The sequence below is a fragment of the Hypanus sabinus genome, chromosome 10 (assembly GCF_030144855.1).
Source record: "Hypanus sabinus isolate sHypSab1 chromosome 10, sHypSab1.hap1, whole genome shotgun sequence".
NCBI lineage: Eukaryota > Metazoa > Chordata > Chondrichthyes > Myliobatiformes > Dasyatidae > Hypanus > Hypanus sabinus.
The window spans coordinates 125,674,912-125,693,888 of NC_082715.1; the positions used below are offsets into that span (position 1 = coordinate 125,674,912).

General features: G+C 44.9%; 1 protein-coding gene across 7 annotated transcripts in view; it reads right to left on the reverse strand.

Moving 5' to 3' along the window:
- The window catches only part of acoxl (acyl-CoA oxidase-like), a 358,948-nt gene that overhangs the window by 111,765 nt on the left and 228,206 nt on the right, over positions 1-18,977 (reverse strand). For all 7 annotated transcript variants that reach the window (XM_059982889.1, XM_059982890.1, XM_059982887.1 and 4 more), the window contains one exon: positions 11,290-11,379. In XM_059982889.1, the coding sequence (XP_059838872.1) occupies positions 11,290-11,379 (90 nt within the window). The remainder of the gene's footprint in view (positions 1-11,289; positions 11,380-18,977) is intronic.

Sequence of the window (18,977 nt, forward strand, 5' to 3'; positions counted from 1 at the left end):
TTTTTGGTCAGGCTGCAGGGACTTATCCTCTTCTAACAATACTGTGCAAAGGTCTTAGGCACATATTTATAACTCGAGTGCCTAAGACTTCTGTACAGTATTGCTATTATCAACTTGGAGCGGAGAGCGAGTTTGTAAATCTGGCGGGAGCAAAAGATATTGGGAATGGTGAGTGTGGAGTGCCGCAGGAGGGGTGTGGAACAGGTGGCAGAGAAGTGCCAGGTGTAGGGATGGTGTGGGTGTAGACACACCCAGCCCTGAGACACCAGGCAAGATCATTTGATTCCAAACAATTGGTTTATTGATCATTACAAAATATCTCTCCAGTGCTTCCTGCTCCCTCTCCTCTCTCTTATCCTTTTCCCAACCATGATTCCTCTCTCCTTACCCCCTTACCACTCTCAGTCCACAATAGAGACCCATATCTGAATCAGGTTTATCATCACTCACATGCCATGATCTTTTAGCAGCAAAGGTGCAGTGCAATATATAAAATTATTAGTGTTGTGCAAACATCTTAGACACCATAGCTATATATATAGGCACTTATATATATGTGTGCTTCAGACTTTTCCACTGTACTGCATGTGCTTGTAGACCAGTACACCTCTTATTTCGTAATGCCAATACACTATTCTTTTCTGAACTTTCAAGCTTCCATGAATTTCTCAATGGTAATACAGATGAGAAGCATTCATTTAAGACCTCAGCCATCTTCTGCAGCTCCACATACAGATAACCACACTGATCCTTCAGGGAACTTATTCTCTCACTAGTTACTCTTTTGCTTTAATATACTTAGAGAATCCTCTAGAATTCTCATTTTCCCATGAGGAATGCGGCACAGCAGCAGCGGCCTTTCAGACCTGTTGTTACTTTAATTTAATTTTCTATTTTAAGTTTGATACACAATTTTCGATTAGGGCACATGGATAACAGAGCGGCTATCTACCATCGCCAGATACTACTACAATACAGAGATCGACCAAAAACAAACCTTCACAAAGATCTGCTGGCTGAATTACGCGACGTCGGCTTGCTGAGGGGAACGGGCCTACAATCCTTGGACTTGCCTGATGCTGGGAGCCGGAGATGGAGACGTCGAAAGCGATGTGCGAGGAAGCAGAAGCGAGGCAAACGGGCAGGGGTCCGTGCCAGGCTCAAAGCAAATCCTAGCCGGCTGGCTCTCCCGTCCATTCTGCTCTCCACTGTCCGCTCCCTGGACAATAAAATGGACTACATCCAACTCCAATGTAATACTCAGCGGGAGTACAGAGTTTGCTCCGCGTTTGTCTTCACAGAGACATGGCTCACTGATGGGATTTCGGACGCTGCAGTTCAGCTAGACAGACTAGCTTTGTTACGTTCAGACAGAGATGCAGCTGTCTCCAGTAAGGTCTGCGGTGGCGGTGTCTGTGTTTATATCGACACAGAATGGTTTAAGAACTCTCTGCTGGTTTCCAGACACTGCTCATCGTTAGTGGAGTTTGTGGCAGTTCGATGCAGACCATTTTATTTGCCAAGGGAATTCACCTCTGTCCTTATATTCGGTGTCTACATTCCCCCCAGCGCTAATGCTAAGGAGGCGCTCTGTGAACTGTATGAGGCTATTAGTGAACTGCAGAACGCACATCCTGATGGTCTGTTTATTGTCGCCGGTGATTTTAACCACGCGAACCTTAAGTCAGTGCTCCCCAAATTCTAACAGTATGTGGATTTTGCAACGAGGGGGGAGAACGCATTGGACCTGGTTTACACAAACATTCCCGACGCTTACCGGGCAGAGCCCCGCCCCCACCTCGGATACTCAGACCACATCTCTGTAATGCTAATCCCAGCATACAGACCGCTCGTCAGGCGCTCTAGACCAGTTCAGAAGCAGGTGAAAACCTGGCCAGCAGGAGCCATCTCTGCTCTTCAAGACTGCTTTGAGCACACTGACTGGCACATGTTCAGGGAGGCTGCAACCGATGGCAACTCTACCAGCTTAGAGGAGTACACAGCATCAGTAACCAGCTACATCAGCAAGTGCATTGATGATGTTACTCTGTCCAAGACCATCACTATACACGCTAACCAGAAGCCATGGATGACCGCAGAGGTGCGTGCGCTGCCGAGCTCCTGCGACTCCGCCTTCAGAGCAGGCGACAAGGCAGCTTTAACAACAGCAAGTGCCAAACTGTCCTGAGCCATCAGAGGGGCAAAGCGTGCACATGCCCAGCTAATCCACCGTTACTTCCAGGACAGCAGCGACACACGGCGCATGTGGAAGGGCATCCAGGACATCACCGATTACAAGACATCACCTGACTGTGCAGGTGATGCCTCCCTCCCAAATGCGCTGAATAACTTCTACGCCCAGTTTGAGGCGGAAAATGATGTGGTGGCGAGGAAGTCCACCCCTCCTATGAATGGCCAGGTGCTGTGTCTCTCCGTAGCCGACATGAGAAGAACCCTGTGCAGGGTCAACCCACGGAAGGCTGCTGGACCAGACAACATCCCTGGTAGAGTGCTCAGAGGATGTGCAGACCAGCTAGCAGATGTTCTCACTGACATCTTCAACATCTCCCTGAGCAGCACCACCATTCCAACGTGCTTCAAGGCCGCCAGCATCATCCCCGTGCCGAAGAAGTCTTCAGTGTCCTGGCTAAATGATTACTGCCCCGTTGCACTTACATCCATCATCATGAAGTGTTTCGAGAGGCTCATCATGAGGCATATCAAGACCCTGCTGCCCCCATCACTGGACCCCCTGCAGTTTGCGTACCGTCCCAACCGCTCAACAGATGACGCCATTGCCATCACCCTCCACCTGGCCCTAACCCACCTGGACAAAAAAGACACAGACGTTCAGATGCTGTTCATAGACTTTAGTTCAGCATTCAACACAATCATTCCTCAGAAACTGATTGGAAAGCTGAGCCTACTGGGCCTGAACACCTCCCTCTGCAACTGGATCCTAGACTTCCTGACTGGGAAAACTCAGTCAGTCCAGATCGGGAGCAGCATCTCCAACACCATCACACTGAGCACGGGGGTTCCCCAGGGCTGTGTGCTCAGTCCACTGCTGTTCACTCTGCTGACCCACGACTGTGCTGCAACACACAGCTCGAACCATATCATCAAGTTCGCCGATGACATGACCATGGTGGGTCTCATCAGCAAGAATGATGAGTTAGCTTACAGAGAGGAGGTGCAGCGGCTAATGGACCGGTGCAGAGCCAACAACCTGTCTCTTAATGTGAACAAAACAAAAGAGATGGTTGTTGTCTTCAGGAGGGCACGGAGCGACCACTCCCCGCTGAACATCAGCGGCTCCTCGGTAGAGATTGTAAAGAGCACCAAATTTCTTGATGTTCACCTGACGCAGAATCTCACCTGTTCCCTCAACACCAGCTCCATAGCAAAGAAAGCCCAGCAGCATCTCTACTTTTTGCAAAGGCTGAGGAAAGTCCATCTCCCATCCCCCATCCTCATTACATTCTACAGGGGTTGTACTGAGAGCGTCCTGAGCAACTGCATCTCTGCCTGGTTCAGAAATTGCACCATCTCGGATCACAAGACCCTGCAGACTCGGGATAGTCTCGGGGTCTCTCTTCCCGCCATCACGGACATTTACACTACACTCTGCATCTGCAAAGGAAACAGCATTACGAAGGACTCTATGCACTCCTCATACAATCTTTTCTCCCTCCTGCTGTCTGGGAAAAGGCTCCAAAACATTCAGGCTCTCACGACCAGACTGTGTAACAGTTTCTTCCCCCAAGCTATCAGACTCCTCAATACCCGAAGCCTGGACTGACACCTTGCCCTATTGTCCTGTTTATTATTTATTGTAATGCCAGCAATGTTTTTGTGCACTTTATGCAATCCAGTGCAGGTCTGTAGTCTAGTATAGCTTTCTCTGTGTTTTTTTTTATTACGTAGTTCAGTCTAGTTTTTTGCACTGTGTCATGTAAACCATGGTCCTGAAAAATGTCTCATTTTTACTATGCACTGTACCAGCAGTAATGGTCAAAATGACAAAAGTTGACTTGACTTAACTTACCTCATCCCCTAAGGATTTCTCATGTTCTCTTTCATCTCCTCCTGAATTCTTTAAGTGTCCTCTAATCCAACATACTCCTCGAGGGATTCACTTGATCCCAGCTGCCTCAGCCTGACATATGCCACCTTTTTCCTGACCAGAGCTTCAACATCCCTCATCAAGCAGAGTTCCCTAATCTGGTTAGCCGGGCCATTAAATCATACAGGAATATGTTGGTTCTGAGAACTCCTGTTGAACTTACTACTTTCTTTGAATTATCCTGCTAAACGAGTAGGCATTGTCAACTGAGGTAAAGAATCTTGAAGATCCGCAGCCTAAATATTGGTCCATTGTACCCTTGTTCAAGAATCTCAGGCCATAGGAGAGAGCCGATCACTGGAGAGCCGCTTCAATCCCTTTCAGAGTGAAATTCCTCAAAGAAACCTCTCTCGTCCTTCCAACTAGCACTGAATATCAGCATCATCGTGTGCTATGCCATAATGTGGGCGATCATGGTCTCTTGACCATGATTGTTCTTGGCAAATTTTCTACAGAACTGATTTGCTGTTGCTTTCTTCTGGCCAGTGTCTTAGCAAGACGAGAGACCCCAGCCATTATCAATACTCTTCAGAGATTGTCTGCCTGGTATCTGTGCCACATTACCAGGACGTGATAAGCATCAGTTGCTCATACGACCAACCGCCATCTGCTCCCGTTCCTTCACGGGGGGTGGGGGGAGCAAAGCAGGTTCTACTCCTCGCCCAGGACAGAACCTGCAGGTTAGCAGAGGGAAGAAGTGCGTTACATCCTCTTTGATAGAGATGTATTTCCACCTTGTCACCCATGGTAGTGAACATAGGGATGTAATATTCACTATTTTCAATGAGTATCCCTCCTCCCTAGGAGTCAAGCTAGGCTGCACTACTTCCAAGGCACATATCGTGTGTCCTTCTTCCGCTCGACAGAATAACACTACACTAAAAAATTCCTCTACAGTTGCTACAGAATTTTCATTTATCGTGACTTCGTTGCAAAAGAAGGCCCTCAAGCGATTTGTTTTCTGAACTGCTTGCGGCAACTGCCTCCCAAACACCTCTGAAGATCAATGTTTACAAATTTCACACCAACATGGTGGGCATTGAGAAGCAAGCTGCCAAAATAAAAAAGAAATGACTTCCTCGACATGCTTTAATATACACCAACATCCTGACCTGCAAATTAGGATATAGTAATTCTGTAGTGACCCAGTCACTGGCGGACTGAAATAGATAAAAAGAAAGATGACAGAAAATTAGTACTGCAACTGTGGCATTAATAAAATCCAGCATCTGTAGATTACGTGTGTCCAATCTTGTGATTATTAAAAATATCTGTTTGATTAAAAAGCACCTACTTGAAACACAATGCAATGGTTCATGGATGAATGGCTTCTCTGTCAGGAAATTCTTTGGAAAATGTATGACTTTCACAGCAACGATCCTCACCACAAATGATTTTAACCGCCCACAATGGCTTACATAATCAGCCACAGTTGAGAGAGGATCAAAGGAGGCTGGAGTGGTTAGCTGAAGGATGGGCTACTGTCATCTCAAACCCAACAGCAACTCCAGCACAGGGGCAAGAGAAAAGTTTTTCGTTCAAGAGCAGAGGTTACTTAAAACAGCACCCAGGAGCACTAGTAAGAATATTTGCTGTGATTTACGTCTTTCTAGAAATCAAAACTGGAGTTTTATTGCACTAAATGCTTGTGGCTAGAAAATGGATCAGGAAACGATGCTCCTTTTAATTTTACACAGTCCAAAGCAATGTTGGTGACTGTTTCTTGATGAAATCACACCAATTAAAAAGTTGAGCTTGGTACTTGAACAATATATGCTAGTGCATCTAATGTTTCCTAAGAAACAAAAATGCACTTACAGAGTTCATCCCCTGTGCTATGCACGTTTATCTGCTTGCAGTCCAGGTAGTCCCCGAGTTACGAACATCCGACTTACGGACAACTCATACTTACGAACCAAGGAAGGAGAATGCCATCCGCCATTTTAAGTCGGATCGTGATGCTGTCCGCCATTTTGTCATTGTCATTGACACTGTGTTAAGTGTTTAACTTTGTATTTGGCTTTAAATTTTCTTAGTAAGTTTCTCCCCCCCCCCCACCCCCTCTTCTGGTCGGCTGGTGGCGCAGTCAGATCAGCACTGAGCTAGAGAATGGAGTTCCTGAGTTCGATTTAGTGACAGACTGCTCCTGTGCCGGGTTGATGTCGATTCAGTGACTCCCGTACCATCCGTGCCCAGTTGATGTCAAGCTCGCAACTCGACCTCGTAAAAAAAACACTGCCACCTCCAGTTTAAATTCCCACGCGGAATATTGTGGAGGATCAAATATCCAAACCCAGCACATCCCCCACTTGTCCCATTTAACCAGTCTCACTGAGGTGCAGTTTAGGACTTGGGGAAATCAGTGCTGTGGTCTTTAGGACACAGCGGACCTCGGGAGCCGGCGCAGGTCGGGACCCGCTGCCCACAGTGTTTCTGTTCCATTGACGGGAAGCGATTGCGATTGAAAATAAAGTGGAAATAATAAAGCGTTTGAAAACAGGTGAAACGCCATCGGTCATTGAAAAAGCGTTAGGCTGCAGTCAATCAATGATCGGAACAATTTTAAAGGATAAAGTGAGAATAATGGAGCATGTGAAAGGCCCTGCCCCGATGAAAGCTACAATTATTACTAAGCAATGCAGTGGTTTAATTATTGGAATACGTACGTTTCTTAAGTGTTTTATATGCATAGAAAGGTAAAATATATACTATATACTAAGCCAAACGTTTGACTAACTGATGCTAAGTAATACCCGATGAACTTATTCCGACTTACGTACAAATCCAACTTAAAGATGGACTCATGAACAGAATTCGTATGTAACGCGGGGACTGCCTGTATAGGTTAGAGCTGCTAAGTCAAGAAACAAACTTGTTTAACAGCCACAGAAAATCGTAGGAAGCACAGCACACGTTCTTCAGTTTAGTGCCATTTACAGCGTCACACTGCTGACACGGTAATACCTCACAAGGCCGCGCCATTATTCACTTAAGATGCTTAGAAGTATTCCAAAGTGCTCACTCTAACAAGTGCGTTCTGAAGGATGTAGATATTACATATGGCTCAGTGATGACCCTCCAGCTAGCGGAGCTCTGGGGCTGCTTGGCAGGTCATTCCAGGGAAGCAACTAGCCTGAGGTGAGGACGCTCACAAATACAAAACCCTCTTTCCTCCAGCACCCTCTCTTCCCCACAACAGCCTGTGTGCTACACGCACCAAATCAAGTTGTTTATTGTCACTTAAATACATACAATTAATCTGTCGAACGAGACGACGTTTCTCTGGATTGGTGTAAAGCACGCTAGTATACATAACACACAATAACTTATGAAAGTAAGGATGAATTCTACAGATGGATTTCATCCAAAAAAAACAAACTAAAGTGCATAAATTAAACGTTGTAAGGTACAGATCAGATTAACCAGTGACACTTCGCTTGCAATGTGGCAGGGAGTTCAGAAGCCTAATGGCCTAGGGAAAATAACTATTTCTCATCCTGACTATTCTTGATTTTATGCACCGTACTCTGCTGCCTGATGGTAGAAAGACAAAGAAGATGTTGGATGGATGGGCGGGATCCTTAATAATACTGAGTGCACTCTGTATGCAGTGCTCCTGGTACATGTCCCTGATGGATGCAAGAGGGATGACCTCTGTGATCCTCTCGGCCATTCTCACAGTCCTTTGTAAGGACTTCCGGTCCGATACTCGGCTGCTTCCGTACCAGATGGCGATGCAACTTGTCAGGACGCTCTCAATGGTGCTCCTGTAAAATGCGTTTCCAGTGGGGAGGGAGTCTGGGGAGCCTCACTTTCTTCAATCTCCTGAGGAAGTAGAGATGGTGCTGTGCCTCTTTGCTCAGGGAGGTGATATTAAGGGACCAGGTGAGAACCCTAGTAGGTGAGGAACTTAGCAACTTGGGCTGCATCTATGGATGGAAATGAACAGTCAAAGTTTCGGGCTGAGCTGTTGCCCGTGTGTCATAATGGCTGCTTCACAGCCCCAGTGACCTAGGTTCAATCCTGACCTCGGGCAACGTAAACAAAGTGGTGGAGGAACAAAGCAGGTCAGGCAGAATCTGTGGAAGGGAATAACCAGTCAACGTTACAGGCGGAAACCCTTCATTCGGACTGGAAAGGAAGAGGGTTGAAGTCAGAATGAGGGGAGAGGGAAAGGTATGAGCTGTTAGGTGATAGATGAAACCAGGAGGGATTGGTGGAAGAGGTTAAGGGCTGAGGAGGAAGGAATCTAATAGGTGAGGACAGAAGACCATGGGAGAAAGTGAAGGAGGAGGGGAACCAAAGGGATGTAATGGGCAGGTGAGGAGAAGGGGCAAGAGGGTTACAAGAAGAGGGAATGGAAAAAAAGAGAAGTGGGAGGGGGGGAGAGATTACTTGAAATTCGAAAAATCAGTGTTCATGCTATGAGGTTGGAAGCTACCTTGACGGAATATGAGGTGTTGTTCCTCCAACCTGAGCGTGGCTTCATCTAGGCAGTAGAGGAAGCCACGGAAAGACATGTCGGAATGGGAATATAAAGTTGCATTCAAACGGGAGATCGCTGGGAAATCACGCCTTTAGTGGCAGATGGAGTGAAGGTGCTTGACAAAGTAGTCCTCCAATCTACATCAGGTCTCACTGATGTAGAGGAAAGCCCCAAACAGAATAGATGACCTCACAGGTATAGAGTCACCTCACCTGAAAGGATTGTTAAGGGCCTTGAATGGTAGTGAGGTAACATAAGACCATTAGACATAGGAGGTGCAGATGCAGGTGCAGCACTTGTTCCGCTCACAGTGATGTGCCAACAGGGAGATCACCAGGGAAGGATGGGTGGACAAGGAAGTCATGAAGAGAGCAATCCCTATGAAAAGGTGGAGGGGTGGGCAGAATAGATGTGCTTTGTGCTGGGATCAGCAGAGATGGCAAAAGTTACCGAGAGTAATGTGCCGGATAAAGAGAATTGTGGGGTAGTTAAGGACAAGGGGAACCTGATTCCCTGTTACAGCAGTGGGAGGCTGGGGAAAGTGCAACGGCAATGGTGGTGGAAGTGAAGCCCTGTTCTTTGAAAAATGAAGAATATCAGATGTTCTAGAATGGAAAGCCTCCTTCTGAGAACATCTGCAGCAGAGATAGAGGAACTGAGAGAAGGAAATAGCATTTTCGCAAGTGACAGGGCGGGAAGAGGTATGGTCAAGATAACTGTAGCTTGTAAAAGACATCATTAGATAGCATGTCTCCAGAGTTGGAAACAAAGAGATCAAAAATGGGGAGAGAGGTGTCAGAGCTGGACCAGTTTGAGGGCGGGGTGGAAGGAAGTTGGATGAAATTGACAAACTCAGCGTGGGTGTAGGAAGCAGCACCAATTCAGTCATTGACGTAGCACAGAAAGAGTTGGGGAGAATTACCAGTGTAGGCCTGGAACATGGATTGTCCCACGAGGCCGACAAAAAGGCAGGCATAGCTGGGGCTAACGTGAGTGCCCATGTCTACACCTTGGGTTTGGAGAAAGTGTGTGGAGCCAGTTGAGGGTGAGGACCAGTTCTGCCAGACAGAGGAGAGTGGTGGTGGAGGGGATTTGTTTCTGTCTGTTGTCCAGAAAGAAGCTGAGAGCTTTGAAGCTTACCTGAAGGGGGATAAAAGCATACAGGGACTAGGAGTCCATAGTGAAAATAAGGCAATCATAGCCAGGGAACTGAAAGTGAGGTGAAGCTTGTGAAATGTCAAGCATGTAGGGAAGAAGGGAATGCACCAAGGAGGACAAAATGGAGTTGAGTTACGTGGACAGAAGTTCGGTATGGCAGGAGCAGGCAGAAACAATGCGTCTCCCGGGTTTGTAGATCTTCAATAGGAGATAGAAAGGGGCAGAGTTGCGTATGGGAAGTATGATGGGAGATTTCCAGAGTTGATGAGGTTGGTGATAGTGCGGGGAACAATGGCCTTTGTGGGGTCCTGCACAAGGGGTAAGTAACAGAAAGTGTCTGAGAGCTGCCCTTTGGCCTATCAGGTAGAAGACAGTCGACCAGCCTACATCAGCACCACTCTTGTCAGTGGGTTTGATGGTGAGGTTGGGATTGGTGTGGAGAGAGTATAGGGGAATGCGTTCATATGGGGTGAGATTTGAACAGGAGAGAGGAAGCTGAGATGGTTGATGTCTCAAGTTAGAGATGAAAAGGTCCAGAGTGGGCAGAAGGCCAAGAGAGGTGTCAAAGAAGAGAAGGAGAGTCAAAGGGTGGTGAAGGGCTCACCGACAGGGATGAGGAATCCTGGCCAAAGCAGTAGGCTTGAAGAGCAGGTGACAGAAGAACTTGGCTTCATGGTGAGCTCAGAACTCACGAGGTGTGGGTGCAGGGAGGTGAAAGTAAGGCCCTTGCTGTGGAGAGAACACTCCACCTCAAAGAGGAGATGGTAAAGGCAAGGAGGAGTGGAGTTGGATTCAGAGGAGGACGGACGGCTGGAAGGGTCAGAGGAGAGAGGAGCGTTGAGGTGTTCAGGGAAAGTGGGATGGGAGGAAGATGAGGGCTCAGAGGAATGGGTGGGAGGAAATGAGGAAGCTCTCCTTGCGTGTGGTCTACAGAGAGTTTGCAAGTTCTCCCTCTGACCACGTGGATTTCTGTCGAGTTTTCCAGTTTCCTCCTAGACTCAGAAAATGTGCAGATTTATAGGTTAATTAGCCTTGAGACCAGGGGTTCCCAACCTTTTTTATGCCATGGACCAATACCATTAAGCAAGGAGTCCATGGACCTCAGAATGAGAACCTCTGCTCCAGTGTATCGATGAGTGGTTGAATCTGGAGGTAGTTGTGGGGAGAATAGATTATAAGCAGGGCAAAATGGGATTGCTCTGTGATCTGGCACAGATCTGATGTGCTGAAATGGTACCTTTCTACGTGTGGAAATAAAAGTCATGTAACTACTTTGTGGATTGTGCTTTTAAGTGCTGACAATCCCTTCTGACTGCTGGATCGAAGTGGCAAAACTACATTATGCATTTTCATTGTGTGTACAATACAGATCACTGTTCAATGCAGCTCTTGAGGTTGAAGACAAACTAACGCCATAGTTTTTAACCAGTTTTGTCATCTTTCTGGGAAACCTGATATCTTACTGGTGCAAAAGAGGTACAATCTAATTTCTTTTCATATAGAGGAATAGTTCAAATACCTGTAGCATGACGACATTGTCTCCCTCAAAGGTTACAAAAACATCTGAGTCACACTTCAGTCCTGGAATTCGATTCTCCATCATATAACCCTGAAAGTAATAACAGGAGTTTATAACAATAAAACAATGGCCTTTTATCGTAAATAACCTAACCTTACTGGAAAACGCACAATCAAAATGAATCTAAAAATCTCGAAAAGCAAACTTTTGTCCAGGAGGAACCCAGGTACAAAAATTAAGATTTATTTTGTTACTTTAAGTCTTCATTTTGCTTAATTTCTTTCTAAAAATTTACTTGTTTCATAAAATTTACTATTGTATGACACAGCATATGCATAAGTACTCATGGGTGGGTTGGGATGCTCTCCCATCTTGGCAATTTACTTGCAAACGTTCCGTCACCATGTGAGGAGGCGCCGCCAGTGCGCCATTGATTGTGGTGTGCGCTCCGAATGCTCGGCCTTTCTGAGGACACACCACAATCAACGGGGCACTGACGCCGTCTCCTCACCTGGTGATCGAACGTTTGCAAGCAAATTGCCAAGAGTGGAGATTAACTCAACCCAACCGTCAGCCACCCGAGCTATGCATCTTCTGAATTGTTTCCAGCAGGTTGTCATGTTATTTCTTTTGAGAGAAGTTTGACCAATTGATCAAGGAAAAGGGAGGAACAGTAGAGAACCTAAAGCAAACAACATTGATCTTTATGACAACCATCTCCATGACTTCCCCACTTTGTCACTGAAATACTGCAGGGTAGTGACTAAGTTCCTGCACTGGCAATCATTGAGTCATACACCTACACAGCATGGAATAAGGCCCTTCAGCCCAACTTGTTAATGCTGTTCAATTCGCCTAACTGAGCTAACTTCATTTGCCTGTGTTTGCCCTGTATGCCTCTTAACACTTCCTGGACAAATGCTTTACAAATGGCACAAATGGACCTGCCTTAATGATGATGACCCGAATCTATCTAAATACAAAAATAAATACATAATAATAATAAATAAATAAGCAATAAATATTGAGAACATGAGATGAACAGTTCTTTAAAGTGAATCCATAGGTTGTGGGAACATATTAATGATGGGTCAAGTGAAGTTGAGTGAAATTATCCCCTTTTGTTTGAGGGGTAAGAAGCTGGTGGTGAGAGTCCTGTATCTGGACAAAGTTTTAAAAAGAGCAGAGGATTTAAACAAGGGGGTATTTTAAGGAGATGGTCTGTGATTAATAGAAGGTTGTCCTTACAGGATACCTGTGGCTGAGGAACATCTTTTCTACATTCAAGGCTGCAGTTCTTTGGGGTGGGGTTGGTTGGAGACAGATGTGATAGAGAGCAAAGGCCTTGATGGACGTCAGGGGCTTTTCTGAGAATTAGTTTGAGCAGAAAAGCAATGGTGAATGGCAGATTGAAGTCTAGACAATCGAGTTTTGAAATTGCAATTCAAAGTACACTGGGAGCGGAATTTTCCTAGGGGCACAGTTAAACAGTTGCATATTTGACACAGCTCAGTAACTTGTGGAGAACTTGTTATATTGTCAGCTTGTTTCAGCTCTGATGTAAGGTTGTTAACCAGAGACATTAAGACTATTTCTCTCTCCACAGATGTTGCCTAGGTTGAATAATCCCACACTTTTTGGTTTTGATTCCAGAGCAGAGGTGAGACAGACAGCGTGCAAATTCTGCGGTATTGGAGTTAATTATACAGAAGACAGAATAGAGCATGATTTTCCATCAATCCAAACATAACTAGACAGAACTTAATGTAAGTACAAATTTAGGGAGAGAGGACATATACCAACTTATCAGTTGAAAATGTGTACAGCGCATTACATAAACTCCCCAAGAAGCCTAAGCAAGCGACTCCGCATTGCGTGAACCATTTCTGGTGAACTTCCTTCTTGTGACCATAAGAACTATAATTACCAACACCACCCTCAACCCCACCTGCTGCGTCTTGGAAATTTCACCAGCTCTTTCTCTGCATTGACCATTATCTACCTGAGTCATCATGCATCAGCAACTCCCTCAGAAACAACACGATATCTCCTGTTAACTGGAAAAATAAAGTTTAAATCCAAGAAAGCTACTTAGATTTATTTTCATTCCTGTTGCTGAAATGTTGTTGCCAAATGTACTGTGGGTGCTTGATTAAGAACTAGTTCCCAAAAGACAGAATGACAACACACCAATGCCAATTTTCCATGCTTAAAGAGATCTTGAAACTCATACATTGGCTGGCATTTAGTTCAATAAAATGCAATCTTAGAATAAATAAATTGATGTGTATTGATCGTTAAATCACATGCAATTTAATGAACCTCTGGAACTCACAGTGAATAATGAGGCCTCCTCTACTGCCGTGATGAAGCCACTATCAAATTGGAGGAACAATATACCATATTCTGTCTGGGTAGTCTCCAACCTGATGGAATGCACATCGTTTTCTCTAATTTCCGGTAATTTCTCCCCCTTCCCTTTTTCCATTCCTCATCTGCTTCCCCCTTATTCCTTCTCTTCAACTCACCTGCCTTTCACTCCCTCTGATGTGCCCCTCCTCCTTTCCTTTCTCCTATGGTCCGGCCTTCTCCTCTGTCAGATTTGTTCTTCTTTAGCCTGTAACCTTTGCCACCTATTCCCCCTCCTCAACCCTCTCAACTTCCCTCTCACCAGGCTTCACCTATCATCTGCCAACTTGTACCCCTTCGCCTCTTCTCACCTTCTTATTCTGCCTTCTTCCCCTTTCACTTCCCGTACTGATGGAGCGTTTTGGCCCTAAATGTTGACTGTTTATTCTTCTCCAAAGATGCTACCTGACTTGCTGAGTTTCTCCAGCATTTCGTGTGTTGCTCTGGATTTTCAGCATCTGCAGAATCCATTTTGTTTATTACTTATCACACCTGCCTTTGGCCCTCTTTTAGCTGCACCTTGAGCTCCTCTAATCCAGGGAAAGCAGACACCAGCCTATTCAGATTCTCCTCATTACCACAGCACTCAATCCCAGGCAATATCTGACTGAAATTTAAAATAAACTGCAGATGCAGGAAATCTAAAACAAAGACAGAGAATCCAGGAAATACTCAGCAGGTCAGGTGGCATCTGTGTGGATAGAAATAGAGTCAATGCTTCAGGTTGGAGTTCCCCTCATCAGAAGGAGACAAAAGAAGCTGGTAAAGAGTGGGCTCTCTGAGGGTAAAACCTGGGTAACCCCCCTCCCCTGTCCTCCCTGCTGCTTTACAAGTGCTCTTGCGTCTGTCCTGAAGCACTGATTCGGTTTCTCTTCCTACAGATGCAACCTGACCTTTAATATTTCTATCAATGCTTATTTTTGTTTGAGACAGCCTTGTGAATTTCCTTTGCAACCTCTCCAGTGCAAACACACCCTTCCTATAGTTTGACGATGAGAAATGTGCACACCTATAGAATTCCGATTTTAGAAAAAACACTTTGCTGTTCATTGATTGAAATTGTCGAGATCAGTGGTTCAGATATGGTTCAGAATTCCAGGAGTTCCCTAAAGGAATGCCAGCATCTCCCCTCACCAACGCCACCAAATTTCAGATTCTCATAGGTGAACACAGAAGTAGGAATCTTGCTGACTGTTTATCCACAGCCTTTTTCCGGTTCTACTCCGGAAACATTTCCTAGAACTCCACAAGCAAATCCTGCAGAACTTGAGCCTTTCCAATCAAAAGGACAGAGAGTATTAAGCAATTTGACCATTTTTGAACTAATTGTATGCTGTGCTTTAGTTTTTATATAATATTTATATTTCACAGAACACGGGGTGATTTTTAAGACCACAAGACATGGGAGCAGAATTAGAAGCCTGCTCTGCCATTCCATCATGGCTGATTTATTTTTCCTCAACCCCATTCTCCAACCTCTCCCCATAACCTTACTAATCAAGAACCTGTCAGCCTCCATTTTAGACATACCCAATGGTCTTGTCTTCCACAGCTGTCTGGCAGTGAATTCCACAGATTCACCACCCTCTGGCTAAAGAAATTCCTTCTTATATCTGTTCTGAAGGAACGCCCTTCTATTCTGAGTCCGTGCCCTCTGTTCATAGAGACTCCTACTTTTAGAAACATCCTCTCTGCATTGACTATATCTGGGCCGTTCAATATTCAGTAGGTTTCAATGAGATCCCTCTGCACCTATTCTTCTAAATTCCAGTGAATATAAGCCCAGAACCATCCAACGCTTCTCATACATCAAACCTTTCATTCCCAGAATCATTCTCATGAACCTCCTCTGGATCCTCTCCAATGCCCACACATCTTTACTTACAGATGGGACCCAAAACTGCTCACAATGCTCCAAGCATTAAAAATCCTCAGCACTACTTCCTCGCTTTTATTGCAACACACACAAAATCCTGGAGGAACTCAGCAGGAAACTCAGCAACTCTACGGAAAAGAGTAAACAGTCGATATTTCTTGTTCCTTGTTTCTATTTTCCAGGCTTCTCGAAATGAATGCTATCATTGCATTTGCCTTTCTTACTACCGACTCAAACTGCAAGTTAACCTTTAGGGAATCCTGCACTAGGACCCCCAGTCCCTTTGCACCTCAGGTTTCTGAATTTGCTCCCCATTCAGTCATTAATTGTTTCTGAATATCAAATATTTTGGCAGATGTGACACCAGGGTTTATCATAATCAGCCAAAAGAGAAAAGTGGACTATTTTTTATACTTGAGGGACTGAAAGGTGTTAGGGTTTAAAGGGACATCAGTGACCCTGTATAGCAATCACTTGATGGTAATATGCAAGTTCGGTAAGTAACTTAGTTCATCTTTATTGTAAAAAATAGAGATGGAATGGTGATGCATTCAGTGGAGCTTCTGCCTCAAAGTGCTGGAGACAGGGGCATAGTCCTGTGCTCCGGTGGACGTTCTCCCCACCTCCACGGTGTTTTCACCAGTTTCCCTGGTTTCCTTCCATGTTCCAGAGAGTTCCCAGTTGGTGGCCAGTGTAAATTACCCCGATCCTATACGTGAGTGGGTAGAAGATGCAATGGGAATTCAGAGAAAATTAAAAAGTGGGATTATGGTAGGATTAGTGTAAATGGGTGGTGAATGTTTGGCTCAGACTTGGAAGGCCACAGGGCCTGCTTCGGTGCCTCATCTCTCCGTGACTCACAGATTGTAAGGTAGTAGTCACCAACCTTTTTAAGCCCAAGATCCCCTACCTTGGCCTTAGTGAAAGGCGAGATCGACCCTACTAAATCGATTAGTCACACGCATGCATGCACACTGGGCCAAAAAAAAAAGACCAGAAGTAAAACCCCATAACCCGGAAGTAGAAACAATGTATATACACTAGGGGTCACCACCCTTTTTTTGCACCGTGGACCGGTTTAATATTTAACGACTCATTTCGTTCCCTCTTCAGTGGTTGGGAACCACTGAAGTACACTGTAGTGCGTGGTAGGGGAGCTACACACGTGCACACTCGCAGAAAGAACGGAACTAAAACCCCGCAACCCGGAAACAATCTCTCAACAGTATTTGTGTATTTATTTTTCTTTTTTTTCAAGATCTACTGGGAAAGTCTCAAAGATCGACCAGTCGATCGCAATTGACCACTATTGTAAGGCTTGTGATGGTTTACTCCATGTACCTAGCCCCTTGGTGGAATTGCAACTGTACGTTCTCCTTTGTCTACCCAAAGAAGGATCTACTTGTAGTTGAAGGAGTGCAGTGGACGCTCACCAGACTGATTACGTAGAGAGTGGACCTTTCTTATGATTTAGCTGACTTAGCCTGTAACCTCTTGAGCAATGTTCCCCCTAACTTGCATTGACCAGTGTGAACAAAATCTTGTTCTGTGCAATTTTTTTTGCCCAGAGACAACAAGTGTGCACTGAATAATTTCTTGAATAAAAACAGTATAAATAAGCTAGTTCTAAAACCTGCAGACAAATCATCGCAAACTCCATGTTGTCAACACTGTCCAAATCAGAAAGTGGAACAGGAAATGTGATTGCGTATGAATGTGAAATATACTTAACATGAAAACAAGGTAAAGGGTGCCAATATTCTGTGTGCAATTTAAATTCCTTTGTGCACTAGTAGCAAAAGGCACCTTAGAGGAAACATTGCTTTTGAGTTTAGACGAATGAAAAATGATCTCATTGAAGTTTTACAGAATTCATGTTTTCCCTGGATGAGAAACTAGAGCTAAGCATCAACATTCTAAAAACAAGGGCTTGGCCAATCAGATTTGAGAAGGAAGCTCTTCATCCTGAGGTTACTGGATCTTTGCAGCTCACTAGCTAAGAGAATTATGGAGCATCAGTCACTGAGTATGCACGTTCAAGACAGAGTGAGATATATCTTTGGAGTTTAAGGGAATCAATGGATAAATGGTTGTTCCAGGAAAGCGGCACTGAAGTGAAATGATCATTCATGTCTCGTTGAATGACAGAATAAGCATGAAGAACTGAATAGTCTTTTCTTGCTTAGTCAAAGATTCATTCAGCTCAGCCAAGGTCCTGCAGCCCACCAAGTCTATGCTGATCATAAATGCCTCTCCATACTAACGTGATGTCCCAACACTTGTTCCATGGCCTATTGTGCCTTGTGAACTCAAATGTTCTTAAATGCTGTCGGAGTACCTGCTTCAACCACTTTTTCAGGCCGTGTGCTCCAGACTCCAATCACCCTCTGGGTGAAACAATTTTTTCCTCAGACACTCTCCAAAACTAATATTCCACAACTTAATCTTTTGCCTTCTTGTCTTCGACACCTCTGCAATGGGGAAATATTTCTTACCATCCATGCAATCTATGGCTCTCATAAACATAATCAGCACTCCACCCTTAGCCTCCTCTCCTCAGAGGAAAGCAAACTATTTATTCATTGTTTGAATTTCCAGCATCTGCAGATTTCCTCGTGTTTGCTCTATTTATTCAGCCTCTGTTTCTTATAGCCATTGCTTCATCAATGTTGAAATATTGCCATTGAAGAATGGAGCACATTGCAGAATGCTCTCAACAGGGGATCAATAGAATGTAAACCTGGACGTAGAAAAGGTCAGTGTAGAATGCACCTAGGTAGGAAATTCTGGAAGTCTGCACTTCATCATTCAGTGAGGTCGAGTTTGATCAGATGCACTTTCCCCCCCAAAACCCCATGTCTCTTGACAGATAAAAATGTTACTTTCCAGTACTTTCTGAGCATCAGAAGGTCCTACAAGCCCCCAGACACTGAAATTGTCTGGTTGAAATGGGAATAAGAATTACACGCAATTGCTTAGGGTCATCTCAGACTGGTTTGTGGTTCGTCAACTTCAGTCCACTTCCCGTCAGATTTCAGGGTAACAAAAGAGTGTGAAATATTGATAAGACGGAGCTGGACAACATTTGCATCGAATCACAAACAAGAGAAAATCTGCAGATGCTGGAAATCCAAACAACGCACACAAAACGCTGGAAGAAATCAGCAGGTCAGGCAGCGTCTATGGAAAGGAGTTTAGGTTTCGGCCAAAATGTTGACTGTTTTCTCTTTTCCAGAGATGCTGCCTGGCCTGCAGAGTTGATCCAGCATTTTGAGTGTGTGTTGTTTACACTGAATTGTTTGCAAGTAATTACTCCAGTCAGTTTTCTTGGTTTTGATCATGGACGAATTCACAGTAAAAAAAAGTAAAATGCATGGGGAGAAATGACTCCACTCAAAAATCT